Below are 24,406 nucleotides of genomic sequence, written 5' to 3'. Positions count from 1 at the left end.
CTAACCAATGTCAGAAACTACTATCCTGTGATCCATGATTTTGTACCTTTTGATGACTCTCAAAGCATAGTTTGAAATGAAACCAATATCTAAGTTCAAGGCTATCTGGCTATCTGGTAATGAACAAAAATCACCAGTCTTATTGGAACTTCATAACAACTCAAGTTCCAATAAGACTGGTGATTTTTGTTCATTTATTCTGTGTTTTCTTAGATAAATTGGTGTACCGTTAGTGTATTATCATAGTTTTTAGTGGATTTATTGCATTAATGTATTTAGTATTTTCTATTTTGGAAAATCTGAAAACAAACCCCAACTCAACATCACCAGAGTTAAAGATCGGTACTATCAATGTAAGAAGCCTGAATGGCAAAGAAATGGAGTTAGCTGAGGAATTAGATAAATACCAGATCGACATAATAGGGGTGACTGAAACAAAAAAGACCAAAACTGGTGAGATCTTTCTGAGCAATAAATACAAAATGTTATATTCAGGCAATGACAATCAAGGAAAAGAAGGAGTAGCCATAGTATTCAACACAAAATACGAGGCTAATCTTCTTGAATGGCAGTCAGTCTCAAGTAGAGTAATGTGGGCAAATATCAGAATGGGGAACTGGACAATGAGACTTATTTGTGCTTATGGTCCCACAGAAGGTTCTACTAAGGTAGAAGTGGAGGAATTTTTTGAGGCTTTAGAAAAAGCAACTGACACAATGAAAAGGAAAAGTTGGTCCTTGTTGGGGATCTAAATAGCAGAGTAGGAAATGATTGTGAGACATACAAAAATATTTTGGGAAAATTTGGAGAAAAGAGCAAAGCTAATAATAATGGCAAATATCTGTTGGATTTCTGCTCAGGACATGGACTTGTTATTACTAACACCATGTTCCAACATAAAAATGTGCACAAATTCACATGGAGAGAAGAGGCTAAGAATAAGAAAAGTCTCATTGACTATGTTATTGTTGATAGTGATGTTTTCTCCCTGGTGCAGGACACCAGAGTGTACAGAGGATTTGAAATTGGAAGTGATCACTATTTAGTCTTGAGCAGGATAAAATTGAATTTCATATTGAAAAGAAAAACATGTAAGAAAGTTTTAAAGCGAATAAAAGTTGAGCAGCTCTCAGATGTGAACTGTAGACTAAAATACACAAAGATTATTGAAGAAAAAATGAAAGAGTTTGAGAACAGGAATCAAACCTTGGAGATTCAGTGGCAAACTCTGAAGAAAACATTGATTGATTCTGCCAGAGAGGCATGTGGTGAGGTTGTGTGCAAGGATAAAAAAATCAGAACTCCCTGGTGGACACAGGAAGTTAAAGAGGCAGTGAAGGAAAAGAAGAAAGCTTATCAAAAGTTCCTGACAAATAAGTCAGCTTTTACTCTTACAGAATACAGAGACAAATGTAAGAAAGCTAAACAGTGTGTAAAACTAGCTAAACAAAAGTCATGGGAGGACTTTGGCAAGAATATAGAAAATAAATATCAAGAAGGTGGCAAAATATTCTGGAGGTTGTTGAAGAAGCTTAGGAATGGAGGAAAGAGTGCTGTAAAAGGAATTGAGATGATAAAGGTGACATGAAAACGGGAGAAAAAGATATCCTTGAAGTATGGAGTAATTACTTTGAAAAACTGCTAAATGAAACAAGCAGTGATGACAGCACAGTGATAAAAAACACTGACCAGGCATGCAGCCAGGAATACATATCCATACTTGAAGTAGAAAAAGCCATCAAAGGCTTGAAATGTGGAAAGGCAGCAGGAGTAGATGATATTCGACCAGAAATGCTGAAGCATGGTGGTATAAGAGTCTTACAGTGGCTGCACTGCATAGTTCAGAAAGCCTGGACAGAGGGACGAATTCCTGATGATTGGAGTAGAGCTCTCATAGTACCCATATATAAAAAGGGAAATAAAACTGAATGTGAGAATTACAGAGGTATTTCCCTACTGAGTGTTCCTGGCAAGATCTATGCAAGTATACTTGAGAAACGGTTGAGAAGAATTGTGGAAGAAAAGCTTGGTGAAGAACAAGCTGGATTCAGGCCAAATAGAGGCTGTCAGGATCAGATCTTAACTTTACGACAACTAGTCGAGAAAGCATGGGAATATAACAAAGATCTTTATTTAAGTTTTGTCGATTTGGAAAAGGCATATGACAAGGTGCCAAGAGAGAAGCTATTCAATACGATGCAGTTATATGGTGTCAATGGGGCATTATATCAAGCAATACTTAGTCTTTATTTGAGTGGTAAGTCAGCAGTTAGAATTGAAGGAAGTACAGGAAGATGGTTTAATGTTAAATGTGGTGTGAGACAAGGATGTACATTATCCCCTCTGTTATTCATTATCTATATGGATCACATTATGAAGGAATGTGGTATTAAACCTGATATCAAAATTGGAGATGTTAATGTCAGCTCTTTGCTTTATGCGGATGATGTTATACTTCTAAATAAATCCGCTACAAGTCTGCAAGATTCTCTGACTAAATTGAATAGCTGTTGTAATAGATATGGTATGAAGGTCAGCAATAAAAAGACAAAAACAATGAAAATAGGCAGAATCATTGAAAATGTCAACTGTGTTGTGAATGGAGAACCTGTGGAACAAGTTAAACATTTCAGCTACTTAGGCACGATTTTTACTGAAGATGGTAAATTAAATATAGAAATAGACAACAGAATCAGCAAAGCTGGTATGGTGGGAAGTGAATTGAATAAATTCATATGGAATAAAAAAGAAATTAGTCGGAAAACTAAATTAGCTGTATACAAGATAGTGTTCAAACCAGTTTTAACTTGTGGATCTGAGAGCTGGGTCAGAAGTAAAACACTTGACCAAAGACTAGAGACCGCAGATATGAGAGTCCTGAGAAAGATTAGAGGCGTGAACAGATGGCATCAATGGCAATATCATATTAAAAATGAGGATATTAGGAAAGAACTTGACATTGTCAGCATCCAGGAATGTGTTAGCAGAGCTAATCTCAGGTGGTATGGTCACTTAAATAGAATGGGAGAGGAAAGATTAGCAAAACAAGTGTTCTCTGCCAGGTTGGCAGGAAAACGACCCAGAGGAAGACCAAGATATAGGTGGATTGATATGGTACAAAGTGCCTTAGACAATAGAAATATAAGATCTGATAAGGTTGTAGTCTTGACAAGTAACAGACTGATTTGGAGGAAAATTGTAGATAGGAAGTTAGTAATGATGTAATTTTTTCATGTAGTACTGTCATATCCTGTACACCCCTTGAGGGTACATGGCAGGAATTTGATGATGATGATGATGATGATGATGTATTTAGTAACATAACTGTAGTGTTTAATAGTCTTAAAAATGACACAGAAAACTCACCACAACAAGGCGGTATCTAAAGAACAAGTTAAACTAGATACTACTGAGAACCACTGGCTCAATGAGCAGAAATGCTGTAGCAGTAATGATGATGATGATAACATAACCAAGGATAACCTGACTTGGGAAATATCTTGATTAAAATAAATTATTAGGAAACTGACCAGAGAAGTAGAAAATGTGGAAAAACATTTCATGAAACTTAAAAAGGATAAGAAAAAAAAGAGCAGAACAAGAAGATGCAGAAAATCACTGAATAATAATAATAAAAAAGTGATATGGTAAGGCAATTCAATCATAAAATTTGTCCTTACCAATGGAATCACTACTTATGGCTTCCCAGATGGGCAAAAATTAAAGATATGAAAAACGCAATAGAAAAAATAGTCGCTGCCTGGTGTATATCAAGTTCCTTGTAACTGCAATCTGCCGTACTTTGGACAAACCGGATGGTCTATAGAAAAAAGAATACAAGAACATCAATCATACATTCTTCACAACAAATCCGATAAGTTTGCACTGGCGCAGCATAGGATAGAGACAAGCCACAACATTCTCTGGTCCAGGACTCGCCTTCTACACAGATGTCACTATAAATTTGAATGGCTATTCTGAGACCTTACTTCAATGCCCTAACTTGAATCGAAATGATTGTCTATCCTTGTCAAAAATATAGGAAAGTTTAATCCAGATAACGCACTGTTTTTTTTGTTTTTTTTTTTAATTGAGACCTAATTCCTACATTAGTCTAATGTTATCTTTAACTGAATTTATAAATTAAGATTATTATATGAAAATGTGAATTAATACCTATAATTTATTCATCACTAATGAAATGTACCTCTCTTTAGTGCTTAGCAATGTAACATCATGTGGCTTGTTCTACTTTTGAATGATCAATAGTTTGTATTCCACCTTGTAAAAACTGTTCCTATCAAGCCACTGAGTCTGTTAAAATATATTAAATATATTTTAAAATATATTTTTTATTTAAATATATTTAAAATATATTAAAATATTCTTGTGTTAACATGTTTATATTTCATAGTATGAGAGAGAATACAAAAGAGTTCTTGGAAGAAGTGAGAAAGAAAAGAGAGAGAGAGAGAGTACAAATTCTTGGTTTGCTACCAACATATGATAGTACCTAATTCAGGAGGACTATGATAGCAAATGATTCAGTGTTCAGGTGGTGTAGAAAAAACATATGTAAGTTTTAGATGTGTGGAGTGCATTTGATGGCAGAAAAGACTTGTATAAGAAGGATGACCAGCATTTCAATGAATTTGGCATCAGAAGCCTGGAAAAATTACAAGGGTGAAACCTAATGCAGTCAGGGAATCTAGATCATCATGGGAGAAATGGTGAGAATGTGTGTGAAAGTTCAGATATTATTATTATTATTATTACATGACACCTGCAAGGAGTCCAAAGACTCATCAAACCTGCAGCCTTTGGGCTGGAGAGAGGATACGCTAACCACTCGGCCAACCAGACCAGCATTATAAGGAAGGATGCAGAGAATGTAGACTGCAAACACTTATAAACTGGCAAAAGATAGGAGAAAAGATCCATCCATCTGTTCACTGGATACCAACAGATGCTTGGTGATGTGCCACACCAATCTTTGCCATGTGGCCCTGTTTGTATACGTTTCTGAAGGCTTCAATTCTGAAGATCAGTCACTCCAGACACACACCATCCATCCATCTCATTGACAAGCTGCCTCTTCCTCTTTTTCGAGGAACTTAACTTCTCTCCTTTCAATGTGTCCAAAGTACTTCAGCCTAATTCTGTCAATATCTTTAGGCAGCCTTAAAGTTCTACTGATTCTTTCCAGCACTCATCCATTTGACTGCCTTTCACTACATGATATCCTCAACAGCCTTCATAAACACTACATCTCAAAAGCAGCTTTCTTTTCCTATCAGACCTCAAAGTCTCACATCCATAAGTCGCTGTTGGAAAAACATCTGCATCCAAAATCCTCAACTTTGTTTCCATGGAGATAGATCCATCGTTCCAGATTTTAGATAAGTCTCTGCTATTCTTTTAGCCATTCCTAATCTTCTTCTGAGGTCTTCTGAACAGCAATGCTTTACATTAATAATGGAGGAGATATGATAGAGGTCTATAAACTTCTGAATGGGTGTTATAGGATATTGTCTGATAAAATTTTTCATTACATGCAATGCTGGAAGGGATATCAATGGATGGTTAAGAAAAGATTAGAACTAGATTTTTTCCCCACAGAGCAGCGAGTGAGTGGAATAGCTTGCCTCTTATAGTGGTGAATGTACGTAGCGTGAATGAGTTTAAGGGAAGGTATGACGCCTGTTTTTGGTGATGTATAGTCAATGAGTCCTTCACTCCCTGGAGGTCTCATATAATAATAATATACAAACAGATATAAAACTGTTATATATACACTGATACTGAAAATATCAGTTTATACACACCCATGTGTTTTATATATCTAGTCAAAAACATTTGCTGCCAGAACCACCACTATGTGGTGACAGACTCTATAGGTCCTCTAAACATTGCAGGCTATATGCTTATCATGATTGCTTCCCACAGATCTGCAAGTGCTCAAGGGTGAAAGTTTGAAATGCCTGATCTCTTGATCAGGTATTTGAAAGAGAAGAGGGGGGGGGAACATAAATGAAAGAAGTTTCACACTCGATGGCCTGGTTATGGGACCAGAAAGCATCATTTGAGCTAGAATCAAGTTTTCTGCACTTGGCCCTTGCAAAATATTATTTGGATTTGCAGCTTCTGCATACTGTAGTGTGGGATGGACTTGAAGCCGCAGGAGAAATAAATAAATAAATAAATAAACAATGCATAAATAATTGTGTGGGGGGGGGGGGGCTGAGTGGTATCGCTCTCCAGCCTACAGATTCAAATCCCACCAAACGGATGGATGTTTGTGATCTTTCTACTAACTCTTTGTGCAAAAGGAATCTGTACCTTACCACTTCTTCTAGTGGAAAGCTTCACACCCAAAAACCCAGTGAGGTATGGGAGTTACCATATGGCATCAAAATGATGTCGAATGAGAATAACTAACTATAATATATAAATAAATAAAGATATAATCATTTTTATGTAGGAGTTCCCTGAGACCTGAAAATTATTTCAAGTGTTCCTCCAAAGTAAAAATATTGAGAAAAGCTGCTCTAGACCCTTCCAGGGGGCATTTGATTAGATCGGCATAAAGACTTATTTAACCCAAACTCTGTTGTCTACTCTTTGCAGTTGGGTTTGCAATTTCCTCCTGGTCATTCACTACAAATCATGGTAGATGGCTCTGTTTTGTTGGATTTCCCTACCAATCCCTAGGATACTCCATACCTGGTGCATCTTAGGGCTCTGTGCTTTCTCCTATTCATGGATTTGTTAATGATAGTATGCTCCATTCCTTTTTCTTCAGTTGACACACTTTGACCTGCTCAAATATCCCAAGCTGCACGATTTTCCATAACCAGTGTTTTAAACACTAGATTCCTTGACAGATTTCATTAGGATAAAGTCAATCTTTTCAACTCGAAAGCTGACCAGAATGTGTGACTGATTTTCATGCAAGATAGACCACCCTTCACATCCCCTTACCTTTAATAATACCAAGATTTCTACACCAAATCCTTAGGCTAAATTACACCACTAGCCTTTCCTGATATAAACACATCACACCCATAACCTCCTCTGCCTTCAATAAACTAGATATCCTTTTCTGATCAGGACATTACTTCTCACCTGTACAACTAACAATGTATAAATCTCAAAGCTACTTTCTCTGAAAATATTGTTTTCACCTTTGGATGGTACACCAAACTCTTTTCTAAAAAAAAAACTGTCCAGAATAGGGCAGTCTGGAATTGATGATCCCTCTCTTATGCTCTACTCAATCACTCAAATACTCAGTATAATAAATTAAAGCTTGTATCACTGATAAAATTGTCCTACTGATCCAATGATAAGACTGTTGCAAATCTCTTGGATCCTCTACCAGAGTTAACACTGAACTAACTCCTTAAACCAATAAATGATACTATTCAATAGTATCTACTATTGAATAGCTGCTCATCATTTTCCGATTTTAAACATAACCAACTTCTCAATCTACTCTTTCATTTTGTCTCCTTTTCTTTGGAACTGTCTTTCTCACACCATTTTTTCTAATAACTACCATACACAGCACTAATATGCTATAAGTTTTCAGTCTCTTGTGTGTGGGTCGATACAAAGTAAAATAATGCTGTATGTACATTTCTGAAAGTACCAAAGCTCAAATATCTTTTTAAGAGTTGAAGAAGATTTTCTCAGTCTCATTTAAGATCTGTACACACTACATCTTTTGCTTAAAAATCACCTCCATGAAGTGCTCACTGTTGTTTATGCTTTTAGATCGAGCTTTTTTTTTGAGAGAGAGGTAATTGATCATCATTAATATCAAGTTAGACTGTTAGCCTTGGTAGAGGATCTAAAAGATCTGTAACAGCCTTATCATGGGACCACTGGAACAGTTTCATTAGTGATACAAGCTTTAATTTAATACCTTCATTTTTCTGTGTAAGACAGACAGCATACTACATAATTTTGCAATCCATCATTGCAGATCCCTTCCATGTGAAACAGTGCACAGAGGATAAGTTTACAAAGGTATTTTCATAACACTACATAACACATATAGTACTTTCCCTGCATAGATTGGGAACATAAAGTAGAATAAAAGTTTCATTATCTGATGCTACCTCAGAGAAAGAATGACAATGTACCCATTTGTAAAAACAGTAATTAAATTTTTTGTCCACACTCCTTCAATTAATCCACCTCTGTCTGTCCTATTGTTGTAATTTAATTTTTTAATAGCTTTTTAATATATTTCTGATCTTTGTTCATTGGATACTAATTCTCTGTTTGTGCAGCCCATTTTCTTGGTTGTTACAGTTCAATCTCATGACTTTACACTAGTTACCATATTTTTGTAAGATGCTTAAGGTTCAAAGCTGTATAAGACCTCCACATAGCCTTTAAAAGAATGTAGAGAACTGACCAGGGCTTCTGACCTAATGTCCAATCCTCACCTTCTCGTGGTGCACCCTGTTACATATCTACCTGGATACTGAACGAACGAGGGCAGACAATTTGGGATTTAGCTAACCAAACTGTACTCTTATTGGATTAAACCACAATGTAAAATAATGGTACAATATGACAGAATTTCATGCCGGCTGGGACGGTGCCCAATTAAACAAGGCCCCTGTTGTTTTCGACAAGGATTCAAGGCAAACAGCGAAAAGTCGGATACTATAACAAATCCTAAAACATATCCCAACTCAGCATCACCAGAGTTAAAGATTGGTACTATCAACATAAGAAGCCTGAATGTCAAAGAAATGGAACTAGCAGAAGAATTGGATAAGTACCAGATATAACAGGGATGACTGAAACAAAAAAGACTAAACCTGATGAAATCTTTCTAAGCAATAAATACAAAATGTGATATTCAGACAATAACAATCATGGAAAAGGAGTGGTAGCTATAGTATTGAACACTAAATACAAGACTAATCTTCTTCAATAGCAGGCAATATCAAGTAGAGTGATGTGGGCAAATATCAGAATGGGAACTGGACAATGAGACTTATTTGTGCCTATAGTCTGAAAGAAGATTCCACATTAGATAGAAGTGGAGGGTTTTTTTTTTTTTTTTTTTTTTTTTTAGACTTTAGAGAAACAACTGACAAAATGAAAAAGGAAAACTTTATCCTTGTTGGAGATCTAAATAGCAGAGTAGGAAATGATTGTCAGACATACAGAAATATTTGGGGAAAATCTGGACAAATGAGCAAAGCTGATAATAATGGCAAATACTTGTTGGATTTCTGCTCAAGACATGGACTAGTTATTACTAACACATGTTCCAACATAAAAATGTGTACAAATTCATATGGAGAGAAGCGGCAAGGAATAAAAAAAGTCTCACTGACTGTGTTATTTTTGATGATGATGCTTTCACACTAGTGCAGGACATTATAGTGTATTTGAAATTGGAAGTGATCACCGTTTAGTCTTAAGAAGGATAAAATTGAATTTCATATTGAAAGGAAGAACATATAAGAAAGTTTTAAAGCGAATAAAAGTTGAGAAGCTCTCAGATGTGAACTGTAGACTAAAATACACAAACATTATTCAAGAAGAAATGAAAGAGTTTGAGAACAGGAACCAAACCTTTGAGATTGAGTGGCAAGCCCTGAAGAAAACATTGATTGATTTAGCCAGAAAGGCATGTTGTGAGATTATCTGCAAGGATAAAAAATCAGAACTCCATAGTGGACACATGAACTTCAAGAGGCAGTGAAGGAAAAAACAAAAGCATATCAAAAATTCCTCATGAATAAGTCAGCTTGTGCTCTCAGAGAATACAGAGACAAATGTAAGAAAGCTAAGCACTGTGTAAAACTAGATAATCAAAAGGCATGGGATGATTTGGCAAGAACATAAAAAATAAATATCAGAAAGGTGGCAAAATATTCTGGAGGCTGTTGAAAAAGCTCAAATAGAGGAAAGCTTGCTCTAAAAGGAATGAGAGATAATAAAAATGACATGAAAACTGGAGAAAAAGATATCCTTGATGTACAGAGTACTTACTTCAAAAAATTGCTGAATGAAACAAGCAGTGACAACACAATGAGAAAAAAAAAACACTTAACAGGCATGCAATCAGGAATACATATCGATACTTGAAGTAGAAAAAGCCATCAAAAGCCAGAAATCTGGAAAGACAGCTGGAGTAGATAATATTCGACCAGAATTGCTCAAGTATGGAGGTATAAAGTCTTGCCATGGCTGCACTGCATAATTCAGAAGGCCTGGACAGAGGGATGAATTCCAGATGATTGGAGTAGAGCTCTGATTGTACAATTATACAAAAAGAGAAATAAAACTGAATGTGAGAATTACAGAGGTATTTCCCTACTGAGTATTCTGGTAAGATTTATGCAAATATACTTGAGAAATGGTTGAGAAGGATTGTGGAAGGACAGCTTGGTGAAGAACAAGCTGAATCAGGCCAAATAGAGGCTGTCAGGATCAGGTTTTCCTTTTACGACAAATAGTTGAGAAATCATGGGAGTATAACAAAGATCTGTGTTTAAGTTTTGTAGACCTGCAAAAGACATATGACAAGGGTGCCAAGAGAAAAGTTATTCAAAACACTACGGTTATATGGTGTCAATGGAGCATTATATCTTTATTTGAGTTGTAAATCAGCAATTAGAATTGAAGGAAGTACAGGAAGATGGTTTAATGTTAAATCTAGTGTCAGATAAGGATGTGCATTATCCGCTCTGTTATTCATTATCTGTATGGATCACATCATAAAGGAAAGTGGTATTAAACCTGATATCAAAATTGGAGATGTTAATCTCAGCTGTTTAGTTTATGCAGATGATGCATAAACTGGATTTATTTTAAATAAATCCAGCACAAAATACTTTTAAATAAATCCAATACAAGTCTGCAAGATTCCCGACTAAATTGAATAACTGCTGTAATAAATTTGTTAGGAAAATCAGCAGTAACAAGACAAAGACAATGAAAAGAGGAAGAAACATTGAAAACATCAAATGCTTCATGAATGGAGAACCTATAGAACAAGTAAAACATTTCAGCTACTCAGGAACAATTTTTAATGAAGATGGTAAATTAAATACGGAAACAGACAACAGAATCAAGAAAGCCGGTATGGTAGGAAGTCAACTGAATAAATTTATATGGAATAAGAGAGAAATTAGTCGGAACACTAAATTAGGCTGTATAAGAGACAGTGTTCAAACCAATTTTAACTTAGGGATCTTAGAGCTGGGTTAGAAATAAAACACTTGACTAAAGACTAGAGACCACAGATATGAAAGTCTTGAGAAAGATTAGGAGCATGAACAGATGGAATCAATGGCAATATCATATTAAAAAATGAGGATATTATGAAAGAACTTGACATTGTTAGCATCCAGGAATGCATTAGCATAGCTAATCTCAGGTGGTATGGTCATTTAAACAGAATGGAAGAGGAAAGAGTAGCAAAACAAGTGTTCTCTGCCAGGTTGGCAGGAAAAAGACCCAGAGGAAGACCAACATATAGGTGAATTGATACAGTAAATGGAGTAAATTTCCTCCAAATCAACAGATTGATTTGGAGGAAAATTGTTGATAGGAAATTAGTAATGATTTAAGTTTTTCATGTAGTACTATCATAATATCCTGTACACCCCCTTTAGAGTACATGTCAGGAATTTAATGATGATGATGAAAAGTTGCTGTCATCTTTGTGATGCAATCTTGAATGATATACTGATACAACATAGCATGATGCATTATCCTGCTGGAACACACCTGCACCATATTGGAAGAAAGTCACCATAATGAACAGACACTTTGTAGCATTCATAGTACAATCTATTTATCAGGAGTTTGAAGGAATTCCCATGAAAACATCCCCAATGCCATAACATTGCTAATCTGCTTCTTTCTGCTGGACCACGATATCAGGATGAATCCTCTCCCATAGTTTTCACATAACCTCCACTGAATATAAACATGGATACCTTGACTATTAGCCTATTTCAGAGATCCATATGGAGGAGGACACGTTGTATTTGTGATCTAGGAAACTAGACCACAATATAAATGGTTAAATTCTGCTCCTAAGTTCCTTTGTGTCATTTTACCCACAGTTTTTTTGTCAATGGCATTAGGTAGAATAGCATGTACTGACTATAGGCATCAATGAGGCACAGGTACCCACCATTGGGTACCTGTGCCTCATTGATGTGATTGTCTTTAGGTAGGAGATGAATTTCCTTGCTCAGTGTGAGACCACTTCCCAATTGTTGGAGACCTGAAGTGCTTGAAAAAGTTCCATGTTTGGTCTCTAGAGCAGGATTTCTGGACTATCTAAAAATAAATAAATAAATATACAAAATGTATAAAATCAATAAAAAAAGAAAAGAAAAAATCCTTAGCCTGCCCAACATACAAATGCACTACAGGTTTAAAATAAACCTTTCGCCACAAAAAAAAAAATAATAATAATAAAATAAAAATCACCTGAAAGGAGACCTCCACACAGCCTTTAAGGGATGTAGAGAACTGACTATCGCTTCTAACCTAATTTCTAATCCTCACAATGATTATGCTGCTACCTATTATAGTAGGTATCCATGCTATGTACTTAACAAATGTGGATGGACTGATAATTTCATTTAGCTGACTAAATTGTATTCTGTATTGTATTTTAATACTGTGAGATTTCAAAGCAAGTTTGCGAGAGATAGAGGGATCGTTTATAAGCCAAATTACAGAAATTAAATTAGAAACAAAAATGATAAAATTTCACACTAGTTGGGGCATCATCCAGTTAAATAACGCCTCTATCTGCTGTTGCTGTCAAGAAATCAGGGTGAAGAGTTAAAAACGGCAAAAAAAAAGTTAAAAAAAGTAAGAAAGTTCCCAGGTGAGGACTGGGAAAGAAAAAATCTATTGACATTTTTCTTGAAGAGTTGGAGGTTATAGTTGTTGGGAACCCCCCTCATGAGAAAGGCTGTTTCAGAGGACAGAAGATAAATGAGGAAGAGCAGAAACAGATTTGATGTTGTTGCAGTTCACTGTTCATGGTATTAGTTATAGACAATGACGACTGGGATGTTTGAACGCAACAAGGTTTGTTGGAAGAGAGAAAAATGGAGTTGTGCTGAAAAGGGATGCTAGGCAGCTGCTGCTCTTGTTTTAACAGGCCTGACAGAAAGCAGAGCAATGATAGCTGCTAGTTTATTGGAGCAGTGACCATAGAGCCACCTGTAGAAAAGACAACCTGAAACAGTGCATCTGTGAGATTTCAGAGCAAGTTTGTGAGAGATGGAGGGATCATCTATAAGCCAATTTACACTCTTCTGTACAGCATCAAGAATTTTTAGTGACTTTTAGGTGCACCATCCCAAACATGTACACAGTATTCTAAGAATGGGAAAATTTGAGATTTTCATACTGTAAACAATTGGGTGGATGAAAAATAGCATCCTGAGTGGAAGAAAATGCTTAGTTTATTAGAGAGAAGGCACTACTGATATCATATGCTTATACCAGAAGAGGTTGGAAGTAAATGTCAGTCCAAAGAGAGAGATCCAATCCTGTGTGGCGTATGTGTATTATTAAGAGTAAGATAATGTAAGCTCAGGTCACTTTTGTAAGAGAAAAGGCAAAGCCATGTATTGGTAGCACTGAAGGTGACCAGGTTATCCTCACCTCATGGAAGGAAAGTACGGAGATCACTGTTCACGGTATTAGTTATAGACAATGACGACTGGGATGTTTGAGCGCGACAAGGTTTGTTGGAAGAGAGAAAAATGGAGTGCACTATCATTAGCAAAGCTTTGAATATGATTAGTGGTGACTGAGAGTAGGCCATTTTTGTATAAGAGAAAGAGAGTAGGCAAACAGAACAGAGGCCTGAGGTTTCCTGCATCGGTAGCAAACCTCAAAGAGAGGATACCATCCACCATGATATGCAGTGAATGACCAAAGAGAGAATGTTGGCTATTCAATTATAGAGGGCATCAGGTAAACCAAAGGTAGGAAATTGGATTAGCAGGCCTTGATACCAAAGATAATCAAAATCCCTGGAAATATCAAGAGTGATGGCACATTTCTCCATAACATGTCCAGTGGTGAGTGATGTAGGCTAAGAGGTCAGCAGCAAATCTTGATTCGCAGAATCTATACTAGTGGCTGCTAAGTGGTGAACCTCTAGGCGAGGTAAAAGTTGACTGTTATCTCCTTTCTTGGTACAGACTGGATATACCTTCCTAGTGTTAGGATAAGTACCAGCTGAATAAAGAAGGTTGCAAAGATATTAGCTTTGAAGCACAAGATCTGAGTACAAATGGAGAGAAGCCATCAGAACTATAAGCCTTTTTAGTGTCCAAGTTGTTTAGTATTCTTCTGATATCTTTCTGCTGAAAAATTATTGGTGACATATGATGCTCAGTTGCTGGTTTGATTGGAGGCAATTTGTCTTGGTCATTTATGCAGGTGCTGGAGGAGAACACTGATGCCAGGAGGTTAGCTTTATCATTAGATGCTGTAATCGTGCTATCTGAATGGAGAAGTGGGTGTACATATGAGCAGAAGTACTCTAATGGAGAAGTGGGTATACATATGAGCAGAAGTACTCTGGTGATTCCAGAAATTGCCTCTCATTAAATCTGCTTCTGTATAAGATGGAGGTTCCCTCAACTGGATCTGGTAATTTTTTTCATGATATGGTCTGCAACTCATGTATGCAGATGACAGACATAGTTTCTATGTTCCTTCAGACAGATATTAGCAGTTCTTCCAGTCTGTGCAAAGTATGTAAGTTTGCAGGAGCAAGGGATACTGTAAACCCCAAAGAGAGGATCATGTGGCTGTATGTTAAACTTTTTAAAAATGCGTGCAATTTTTTATGTCTGCCCATCCTCCAAAAAAAAAATCCAGGACACAAAAAATCCATTACCATCTCCTACGTCTGGGGCACTTCATAAAAATGGGAATGTATTATTAAAAAGAATAATATACAGCCTTCCTTTATGCCATACAACAAATTAGCTACCCTTATCTGCTCATCAAAAGATCTCTTCTGGGGGTCTACAGTAACCCTTGCTCCTGCAAAATTACATACTTTACACAAACAGGGAGACCACAGAAACTATGTCCATGATCTGCACTACAGGTCATTCCAGGGTTGCAGATCATATCATGAATACAGATCACTAAGTCCAGTGGTGGTGGGAGGGTGGGGGTGGACCTCATATTAAAAGAAATTTAAATCAGACTGTTTCTTTAATCCACCACAGCACTACACCATTCTCCAAACCTAAACAAATTTGGTTGCATCGCATTAACAAAATTATGGGGAGATCATCATTTTCAGACTGTCAGTAAAATTCCAACATCACACCGATGGGTTTGATGATGGAATTTTAAAAAGAAAGTGCCAGTTAGAAATGTAAGATCCCACCTTTTACTGTGTCTGTGTTTACTTTCCTGCTAGTGTGCCTGCATGCATGTATTTAGTATATTTATCTCTGTCCATGAATATTAGTTAATCTAATTAGCTTAATAAATTAAGATATTTAATTATTATCTTTAGGCTTATGATTTTTTCCACTAAACATCAACATGAGTGATAACCAACGTATAAGCATTCATGCCAGATTACAGATAAAGACAAGTGTTTGGATTGGACTCCCTGAAAATAATATTAATATATTACTAAGTGGCATGCAGAAAAAATGCAATTTGTAGTATTTTTTTTTCCCATTTCTTTATTTGTTTCATGTAATGCTGTGTGTTCACCGTGATGAAAAATAATATACAAGACTTTATTTTTGTCTTAATTAAAAAGAATAAAAGGCAGAGAACTAATGTAACATTAATTCTTTATTAGTATTTATTAGAATTATTAGAATCTTTAATAAGGTTCTAATAGTGTACTAGAACAATATAACATTCTAATGAATGTTATATTGTTCTAGTACACTACTGTGTACAGAACAATATAACATTCATAGTTTTCCACAGATCCTGTGTTTAGAAGAAATGGAATGTTCTATAAGGCAAAATAGTTCAGGTTCATGATACCTGATGTGTGTTTTATGCTGCTTGTGATAAAACAGAGGTATATCTTTCAGATGCCAAAATAAGACAGGCAATAGATGAATTACCTTGAGGTGAAGAAAGAAAAGTAGAGTTTTTTTGGACAGGACAAAATGGTACATGAACATCAAGCTGTTTGAGAATTTCAGCAATATCTTCTGATATTCCTTTGACAAAACAAAATGCAATGTGGTTAAATTCTACTTGAGCTGAAGCAGGAATCCTATAACTACTGAATGGTCAGTTGACAAAGGTCTCACTGAAGCCATTGGTTAGAAAAGTTAAAATATTAAGTAATATAAAAAATAAAAAAACTAACTCCTGATGTAGTAAGTCAGTTGGAAAACAAAGTATGAGTAAAGTGATTAAAGTTTTAATAGTCCCATTTCTGACAAGGGTCATGGTGCAACCGAATGAGTGTAACATCCTGTATGAGTTTTCTTCCAAAATACAGATAAATTAAAACTTCCATCCTGTTGATGATTTAGTGGAATTAAAAAATGTTAATTTTTTTTGTCTTCTTTTTCTATGTAAACTGTATTCTAGGATGAACTGTATTAATTAATGAAAAATGTTTAAATCAAAGGAAACCATTCCAAACTATGACAATATCGTATTCATATCATAACAGTTCAGAAGAAATGTCACTCAGGTGTCCATATCATTCAATAAAACAATTTGCAAAAATATGTGTTACATATGCAGTTATATTATTATTACTATTATTACCACCCCAAGACCTCATGGAGTCAAAGACTCATCTGGGAGGTCCTTATCACACACACACAGCTCATCATACCGTGTTTTAAACACATTCAAACTTGTTTAAGTTAAGGGATTTTACATCCCATACTCTTTGCAGACACCACATTCTCAGGCAAGGCATTCCAATCATTCACAACTTGCACGAAAAAAACCTGCCTCTCACACCCTCTTTATACAGTTTCCAGGGATGACCTCTGGTTCTCCCCCAATCTCCCACTATTTTCTGTAGAACCTCTCCAGCATTGATCCTATAACAACCCCTTAATAACTTGTAGGTCTCTATCATATCTCCCCTCTTCCTCCTGTCCACCAGACTCTGCAAGTTGCATCTTCTCAATCTTTCATCATACTTGACATTCAGAGGTCAGAAACTACCTTAGTCAGTCTCCTTTGGACCCTTTCCAACATCTCTTCATCCTTCTGAAAACCCGGTGACCAAATCTGGGCACAATAGTCCATGTGTAGCCTAATCAAAGCCTTATACAACGGAACAAGAATCTCCTTACTTCTACACGTCAGTGTCCTCTGCATCATTCCCAGAAGCCTTTGTGTTGTCATCACAATTTTGGCGATGTGTCCCTAAATTTTAGATCCTTATCCACTATCACCCCAGATCTCTTATTTCCTCTACCTCCAACAATAAATTCTCACGAAGCATAAATTCTGCATCCCATCTTTGTTTTCCAAATTTTAAAACCTTACATTTTGCAACATTGAACTCGCATCCCCATTTCCGTGCCCAATCACTCAATCTATTCAAGTCTTCCTGTAAGGCCACAACATCATCACTACACTTCATGGTTCGCCCCAACTTTGCATCAGCAAACAACTGAATATCTCCATCCAAATCTTCACCTATATCATTAATATACAAGTAAAACAGCAATGGACCTAAAACAGATCCCTGAGGCACTCCACTAGTGACTTTCCTTTTCCTGGATATCGCACCCCCCATACACAACTTGTTGATACCTATCAGATAGCCAGTCTCCAATCCAATGCACCAATCTAATATCCAACCCCATCTGCTCTAGTTTGACTGTCAACCTATCATGAGGTACTCTATCAAAAGCCTTTGCAAAATCCAAGTATATTACTGTGTATCCTTTTCCTCTGTCCAAGGAAGCAGTCACTTTATTGTAATAAGTAAGTAGATTACTAAAACATGACCTTCCTTTAGCAAATCCATGCTGTCCATCAAAGATAATACCATTGTTATCAACCCAGCTCTGGATCCTAGTTCTCACAAGCTTCTCCAACAACTTAACCACAACACCTGACACACAGATAGGCCTATATTTGGGAAATAAGAAATCTGGGGTGATAGTGGATAAGGATCTAAAATTTAGGGACACATCGCCAAAATTGTGATGACAACACAAAGGCTTCTGGGAATGATGCAGAGGACACTGACGTGTAGAAGTAAGGAGATTCTTGTTCCGTTGTATAGGCCTGTATTTGATGCTCGAGTTCGATCACCTCCTTTATGAAGTGGCACAATCTTGCCTTCCTTCCACTCCTTAGGAACTTGACAGAGTGCAAGACTCATTAAAAAAATATGTCCAGAATACGTGGTGATATATTATCAAGTCCCACAGCCTTAACATCTAGTTTACTCAACTCCCCATACACCTCTTGCTGACCTACAGTCAGTCTCTCCTCCCCATCATCAACTGCTCTCAATCCCTCCATGAAGTCACATTCACAAGATTGAAAGATCTTTATGAACTGCTCATTAAGTATCTCCACCACACATTCTGCATCAGCTGTCTTTATACCATTTTCTCCAATCAATGTCATCCTTCCATAATTATTCTTTCTTTTGCTAGCTACATATCGAAAGAACTCCTTAGGATTCTTTTGGCTTCATTAGCCAACTGCTGTTCATATACCTCTCTTTAGCTACCCTCACCAACCAAGTCACCCTCCTTGCTTGGTCTTTGTACACCTCATGGAATTGGTTATTTCCACTTCTCTTATGCTGCCTCCACAATGCCCTTTTTCTCTGTATTGCATGCTTAATCTCTTTATTCATCCATCTCACACCCACCTTATTTAATCTTCTCACTCTTGGAATACATTTAGATATTGCATCTACTAAACAGTTTTTGAAAATCCCCAAGCTGCACTGATCTCTTTTCCAGCTAACTCCTCATTCCACGCTACACCTGCAAGCTGTCTCCTGAGCTCTTCATAATCGCCCCCCCCTCCCTTGTAGTTCCACATATACCCTTTTCTCACAGAGGTCCTTGCACTGCTGGCAACCACCCAGGTAATCACCTCATGGTCACTCACCACTTGGTGGATGATTTGACACCTCATTTATAATTACATCCTCTGATGAGATGACCAAATCCAAGACCCCTCAATCCTCGTGTGCCCTCTGTTACATACTGTCTGAGGTAGTTATCCCTCAAAAACTCATTTTCTTTACTTCCAGTTGCTATCTCATCATTCCAGTCTATATTGCCATAATTAAAATCACCCAGAATGATCACACTTTTTCTTATTTACTTGGCTAATTTGATTGTACATTTCATTATCACCACATCTACATTATCTGGTGTATAACAACATCCCACCAAGTATTTGATTCCATTCACCTCTATCTCACACCATACTGCCTCAAAACCACTGGCACTATTTCCCTCTTGCATCTCTACCTTATGTGGACATAACTCTTTCTCTATCATCAATAGCACTCCCCCACCCTTTTTACCCCTTCTGTCCTCACAAAACACATCGTACCCTTCCATCTCTATTCCTGTCAGGATGTCATTTTCTTCCAACCATATCTCATTTATTCCGACAATCTTTGGGTGAACAGACGCAATTAGTGCAACCATTTCATCTGCCTTGTTTCTTATACTTCTAGCATTTGTATACAAACACAACAATTCATTTCTGGATCTACAGCTAGTTTCACTGTTACCACTCACTCGATGTGATCTCTCCATGCTCGACTGGGGCCATTTCCCTTTCTGCTTCTTCATTTTAAAACCCTTTTCAATTTCAACTGTTTCCTCTTGATCCCTGGTCATCTCCTCCCCGTTTCCCTGCTCCTCTTGCACACCCAGTCTCAGTTAATTCATTATTTCTAATATGAAGACACTTGATCTCATTATATTTTACAAGAATTGGCACTAAGAAAACCAACCGCATATACAGTTGGATTTTCTCTGCTAGTTCCACAAATCTGTATTTTATGAACTGAAATTATTCACCTGATGAATAGTGCCTTATTTACTGGTAATAATACCACAAATATCTGATATATAGGAAAACATCTAAAAATAATGAAGAAATTGTACAAACACTGTGGCACAGGAGAATGAACGCAGCTTTCTTCAAAGAGAACTTCTTAATGATTCATGATCACTTTCTTCTGATATTTCTAATTTTCTTCTATAATTTCTTCATTTTTTCAAACATTTTAAGTAGGAAGAAAGCAGAAATCAGTGTCTGAATCTGTTGTAAATAATAGACGTGTGTTGATGAATTTAAGATTCAGTATACCGAATACACTACAAGACAGAGTAGTGATAAGCATCAAAATCAAAATCTTCGATCAACCATCTCCAGGAGAAATGCAAAAAATAATAATAAATTAAATGGAAAACTTAACTGTGGCAAAGAAATACATTCTTCGTTTAACAACTATTGTTTATGTGAGCATAGTCTGTGAAAAAAAGTTCCTTGGGTTATAATTAACGTTGTGAACCTATCTTCCTAAAATGTAACTGTTTCGGTAGATGATCAACTTTGATCACGTATTTCCGATGATTCGATAATGACAAATCATTACCATTAATCACCATTAACGTTACTGACAGGATGGGTGAAGCACTAGTGCTTTTCATATTCCCCTTTATCTGTAATGAGAGTTGTTTGGGAAAGGGAGATTTGTGAGCAATTAAGCTCGCCCTCTGGGGGCAGTTGTGTTAGCTATGATCAGTTGAGAGAAGAATAGCCTTCGGTCTTTTGTGTTTGTAGTATTCAGCTTCATTGTAATTGACAGCTTGTACGATCTGTGGGTGGTTTGAATGTGGACTTGACTTCACGAAGAATTTTTCTGCAAGATCACAAAGAAGGGAGATGTGTGGAGTGCCGGGTTCTCGGTGAATCTGTGAATTTCTGATGAACCATGGTGCATCTAGGATCATCCTAAGGCATTTATTTTGGATTCTCTGCAATTTTGAAATGTTTGATCTTGAAGTGTGACTCCATGCTGGTGAGGCGTAGGTAATGACTGGACGTATTACCATCTGGTAAAGTAGCAATTTATTATGCAAGTTCAATTTGCTCTTGCGGTTAATCAATGGCTATTACTTTGGAAAATATGGAGCCAATGAGATTGATGTGCTTGTTAAAAAGGAGTTTCTTATCCATTAATACACCAAGATATTTGGTCTCTGATTGCCATGGGATTGGTGAACCAGTTTGCTAGCTCATTGATACTTCCTTGGAGTGTCACCACTGCTAGTTTCATAGTAGCAGACAAACAGCCAATCAAGTTCAGAGAATCATCTGTAGCACATGTATCAATAAACCAATTGCAAATACTTATTTCATTAAATCTTCGCGCTTATGCTATGTCTTAGCAAAGAAATTAAGGCAAAAATGAACAGAGATAATGCGAGTTCAAGATGAACTCGCATTACTGTCCTGTATTTTCATTCTCGTTCATTTGTGTAAATCATTACACAAAACTAGTTATACATATCTTGAAATCGCTAGTAAATCATCACAAAACTAAACATTTTAAAGTTTCATTTCTAATAATATCACAAGCATGCGTGATTAACGATCTTCATAATTTAAAACATTAAATATAAGTTTTTATCCACTTACCATTAAATTCTTCAAATTCTACACGAAGTAACTCTTTAGAGCTATTTGCACAGCCCCGACTCACTTGCTGAGACATTTTTATTATGCCATGTTAAAACTGTAAACACTGCTCGAGAAACCATGTGTTCTCATTTCTAGAGGAAATTCGCCCAATTCCGCCATTATAGCCTCATTGCATTTTTTTTAAACTTAAAAATGAATAAATAAATAAATAGCATCGCATTAGAAGTTCACGTCTGTCTGCTACACATAAAAAAAACTCCAACTTCTTTTCATTGCTTGTAGAGCGACTGAAATAAGAATAAGCCACTAAGGAACATTGAGAGTGCGTCTTCTTATTATTATGTAACTTATTAATTACAGGGTGTTCGGGATAAATTTGACATATTTATAATTAATTATATTTTTCCGTAAGTTACATGTATTAACACACACTTCTCTTCATTTAAAAGTTTGGACCCTTCCTCATTCATATACAAAATGTCAGAAATGATGGATAGCTGGAACCCACCAGAATCATGGAAGAGAATAACTTGTATCATGATGATTCGTGCCCGCCATCAAAATAAGGATATTACGACTGCTGCCCAATGCTCCCTGAATACAGTAAAAACAATCAGGCATGAACTAGAGACTTGCAATGGTGACTACGAGGATGTAGCAAGAAGAAAGATCCCTAGCAGACGATCTGATTGCGTTCGTACAGCAGAATTCCTCGCAAATCTGCAGGAACAGGTGTTGAAGAACCCTGGCATTGGAATTCGGGCTTTGTTCGTGGAGTTGCTAACTGTAGTCAAGCCCTGGATAACAAGGGTAGCCAATGGTAGGCCGTATGTATGGCAGCAGGATTCGGCCCCTTGCCACACCTCTGGGAAAAGTCAAAAATGGTTGTCTGAAAATTTCTACGACTTCACCAGTCCAAATGTTTGGCCTCCAAACTCCCCAGACCTTAACCCCATGGATTATTTTGTATGGGGCGCAGTTGAAAAAGACACCAATCGCACTTCCAGTAATACAAAAGACCAGTTAATGGATAAAATTAAAACAGTTTTTGCGGCCCTTCCCAGGGAGACTGTAGCATCAGCTTGTTCGAGGTTCCGAAGCAGAATTGAAGCTGTGATCGATGCTAATGGTGGTTATTTTGAGTAAATCTTGTTGATAGTATTGTAATTAACTCTGCCTGTAATGTTTTTTTGTCAATTCATTAAATTTAATAGATACAAAGAAGATTTTCTTTTTCCTTACGAAACTGTCAAATTTATCCAGAACACCCTGTATATGAAGAGCCAAAGGCTTCAATTCGGTGACCTAAATAATATGGGAAACAATATGGGATGTAATATCCCTTAACTTAAATAAGATTATTACGTAACACTTCCAAGGCGTTCAAAGACTCGTCGCGGGAGGTCACCTACTCTAAAATTCTCCTTCTTCACCACTCAATAAACCAACTACAATGGACAGCAACTACCATCATCTACACCAACGTCATGTACCGCCCATCACCACCATTACTATTTTCACAGACAATCACAAACATCGATTCCCACAGCATGATTCTAACCAACAGCATTTTTGCTAAAGAGCGGATACGCTCAACAACCAGGAACGCTAAACTGCAGCTGAAACTATCGTTATGCTTCGGCAACCCTTTAAACACAACACTTTAGGTGGTCGACATTTGACAATTAGAAATGATGAAAACATTCAAAAGAATATGTCAATCAATCAATAATGATAGGCTAAAGACCATTCTGAAAATTTATGAAGAGACGAATTTGTCATGGATTTCGTTCCAGCGAATTTTAACAGATTTGCAAATGAAGCATATGTCCGTTAATTTGTGCCGCATTTGTTCACAGAGGATAAAAAAATCGTGTGAGAGTTTGCCGCAATTTGAGGAAGCAATTCTTAATGACCGAACTTTCTTTCAAAAGTTGTGACCGGGAATGAGTTTTGGTGCTACGGTTAATAAAATAAATAAAAGAAATAAAATAAGCATCAAGCCAATAGAAACCTGCAAATTCACCAATACCCAAGAAGGCACGTCAAGACAAGACAATGTTTAAAAAAAAGTTAATTTGTTTATTTTTATATGAAAAGAACTGTAAACAAAGAATTTGTTCCTCCTGGACAGAGAATGAGCCATTTTTATCTCAAAGTTTTCAGAAAACAACGTGAGGGTGTGCTCCGAAAACGGCCTTAAATATGGAGTGACGGAAATAGGTCGCGGCACCACGACAATACCCGAGTCACACATTCTTGTATGTCCAATAGTTGTTGATGAAAAATAGCATGGATATTGTTCCTATGCTGCCTAATCGCCAAATCTCTCTCTCTCTCTCTCACTCCCCCTCTCTCTCTCTGTCCATGTAATTTTTTTCATTCCCACAGATAAAGAGAACCATTAAAGAACACAGATTCTTTTATGCAGAGAAAGCTTAAGCAAAAGAAATGTTACTGGAGTATTACAGTTGAACAGTTCCAAAACTGTTTCCAGGAGTGAAAAAAACAATAGCAAAAGAGCATTAATTCACATGAAATGCTTTCAAGAAAACTAGAATATGATATCATAAAGTTTAATTTAATAAAAAAAATTTAAATATAATTCCAGTTACTTCTGTGGAACCCGGTGTGTGTGTGTGTGTGTGTGTGTGTGTGTGTGTGTGTGTGTGTGTGTGTGTGTGTGTGTGTGTGTGTGTGTGTGTGTGTGTGTGTGTGTGTG

The 24,406-nt window shown here is 36.7% G+C and overlaps 1 protein-coding gene across 2 annotated transcripts in view; it reads right to left on the bottom strand.

Annotated features, from left to right (window-relative positions):
• Nucleotides 1–21,786, bottom strand: part of LOC150109199 (uncharacterized) — a 65,206-nt gene extending 43,420 nt beyond the window's left edge. The window contains exon 1 of one of the 2 annotated variants that reach the window (XM_090406186.1): nt 21,682–21,786. In XM_090406186.1, the coding sequence (XP_090262312.1) occupies nt 21,682–21,757 (76 nt within the window). In that variant the 5' untranslated portion in view covers nt 21,758–21,786. The remainder of the gene's footprint in view (nt 1–21,681) is intronic. The other variant, XM_090406195.1, reaches the window with a different exon arrangement.
• Nucleotides 21,787–24,406: the final 2,620 nt, after the last annotated feature.

Source organism: Typopeltis vanoorti, chromosome 2, assembly GCF_054136105.1.
Source record: "Typopeltis vanoorti isolate ZY-2024b chromosome 2, IOZ_Tvanoo_1.0, whole genome shotgun sequence".
Taxonomy (NCBI): domain Eukaryota; kingdom Metazoa; phylum Arthropoda; class Arachnida; order Uropygi; family Thelyphonidae; genus Typopeltis; species Typopeltis vanoorti.
Note: the sequence above shows the minus strand (reverse complement) of the source record. Positions and strands in the feature narration are given on the sequence as shown.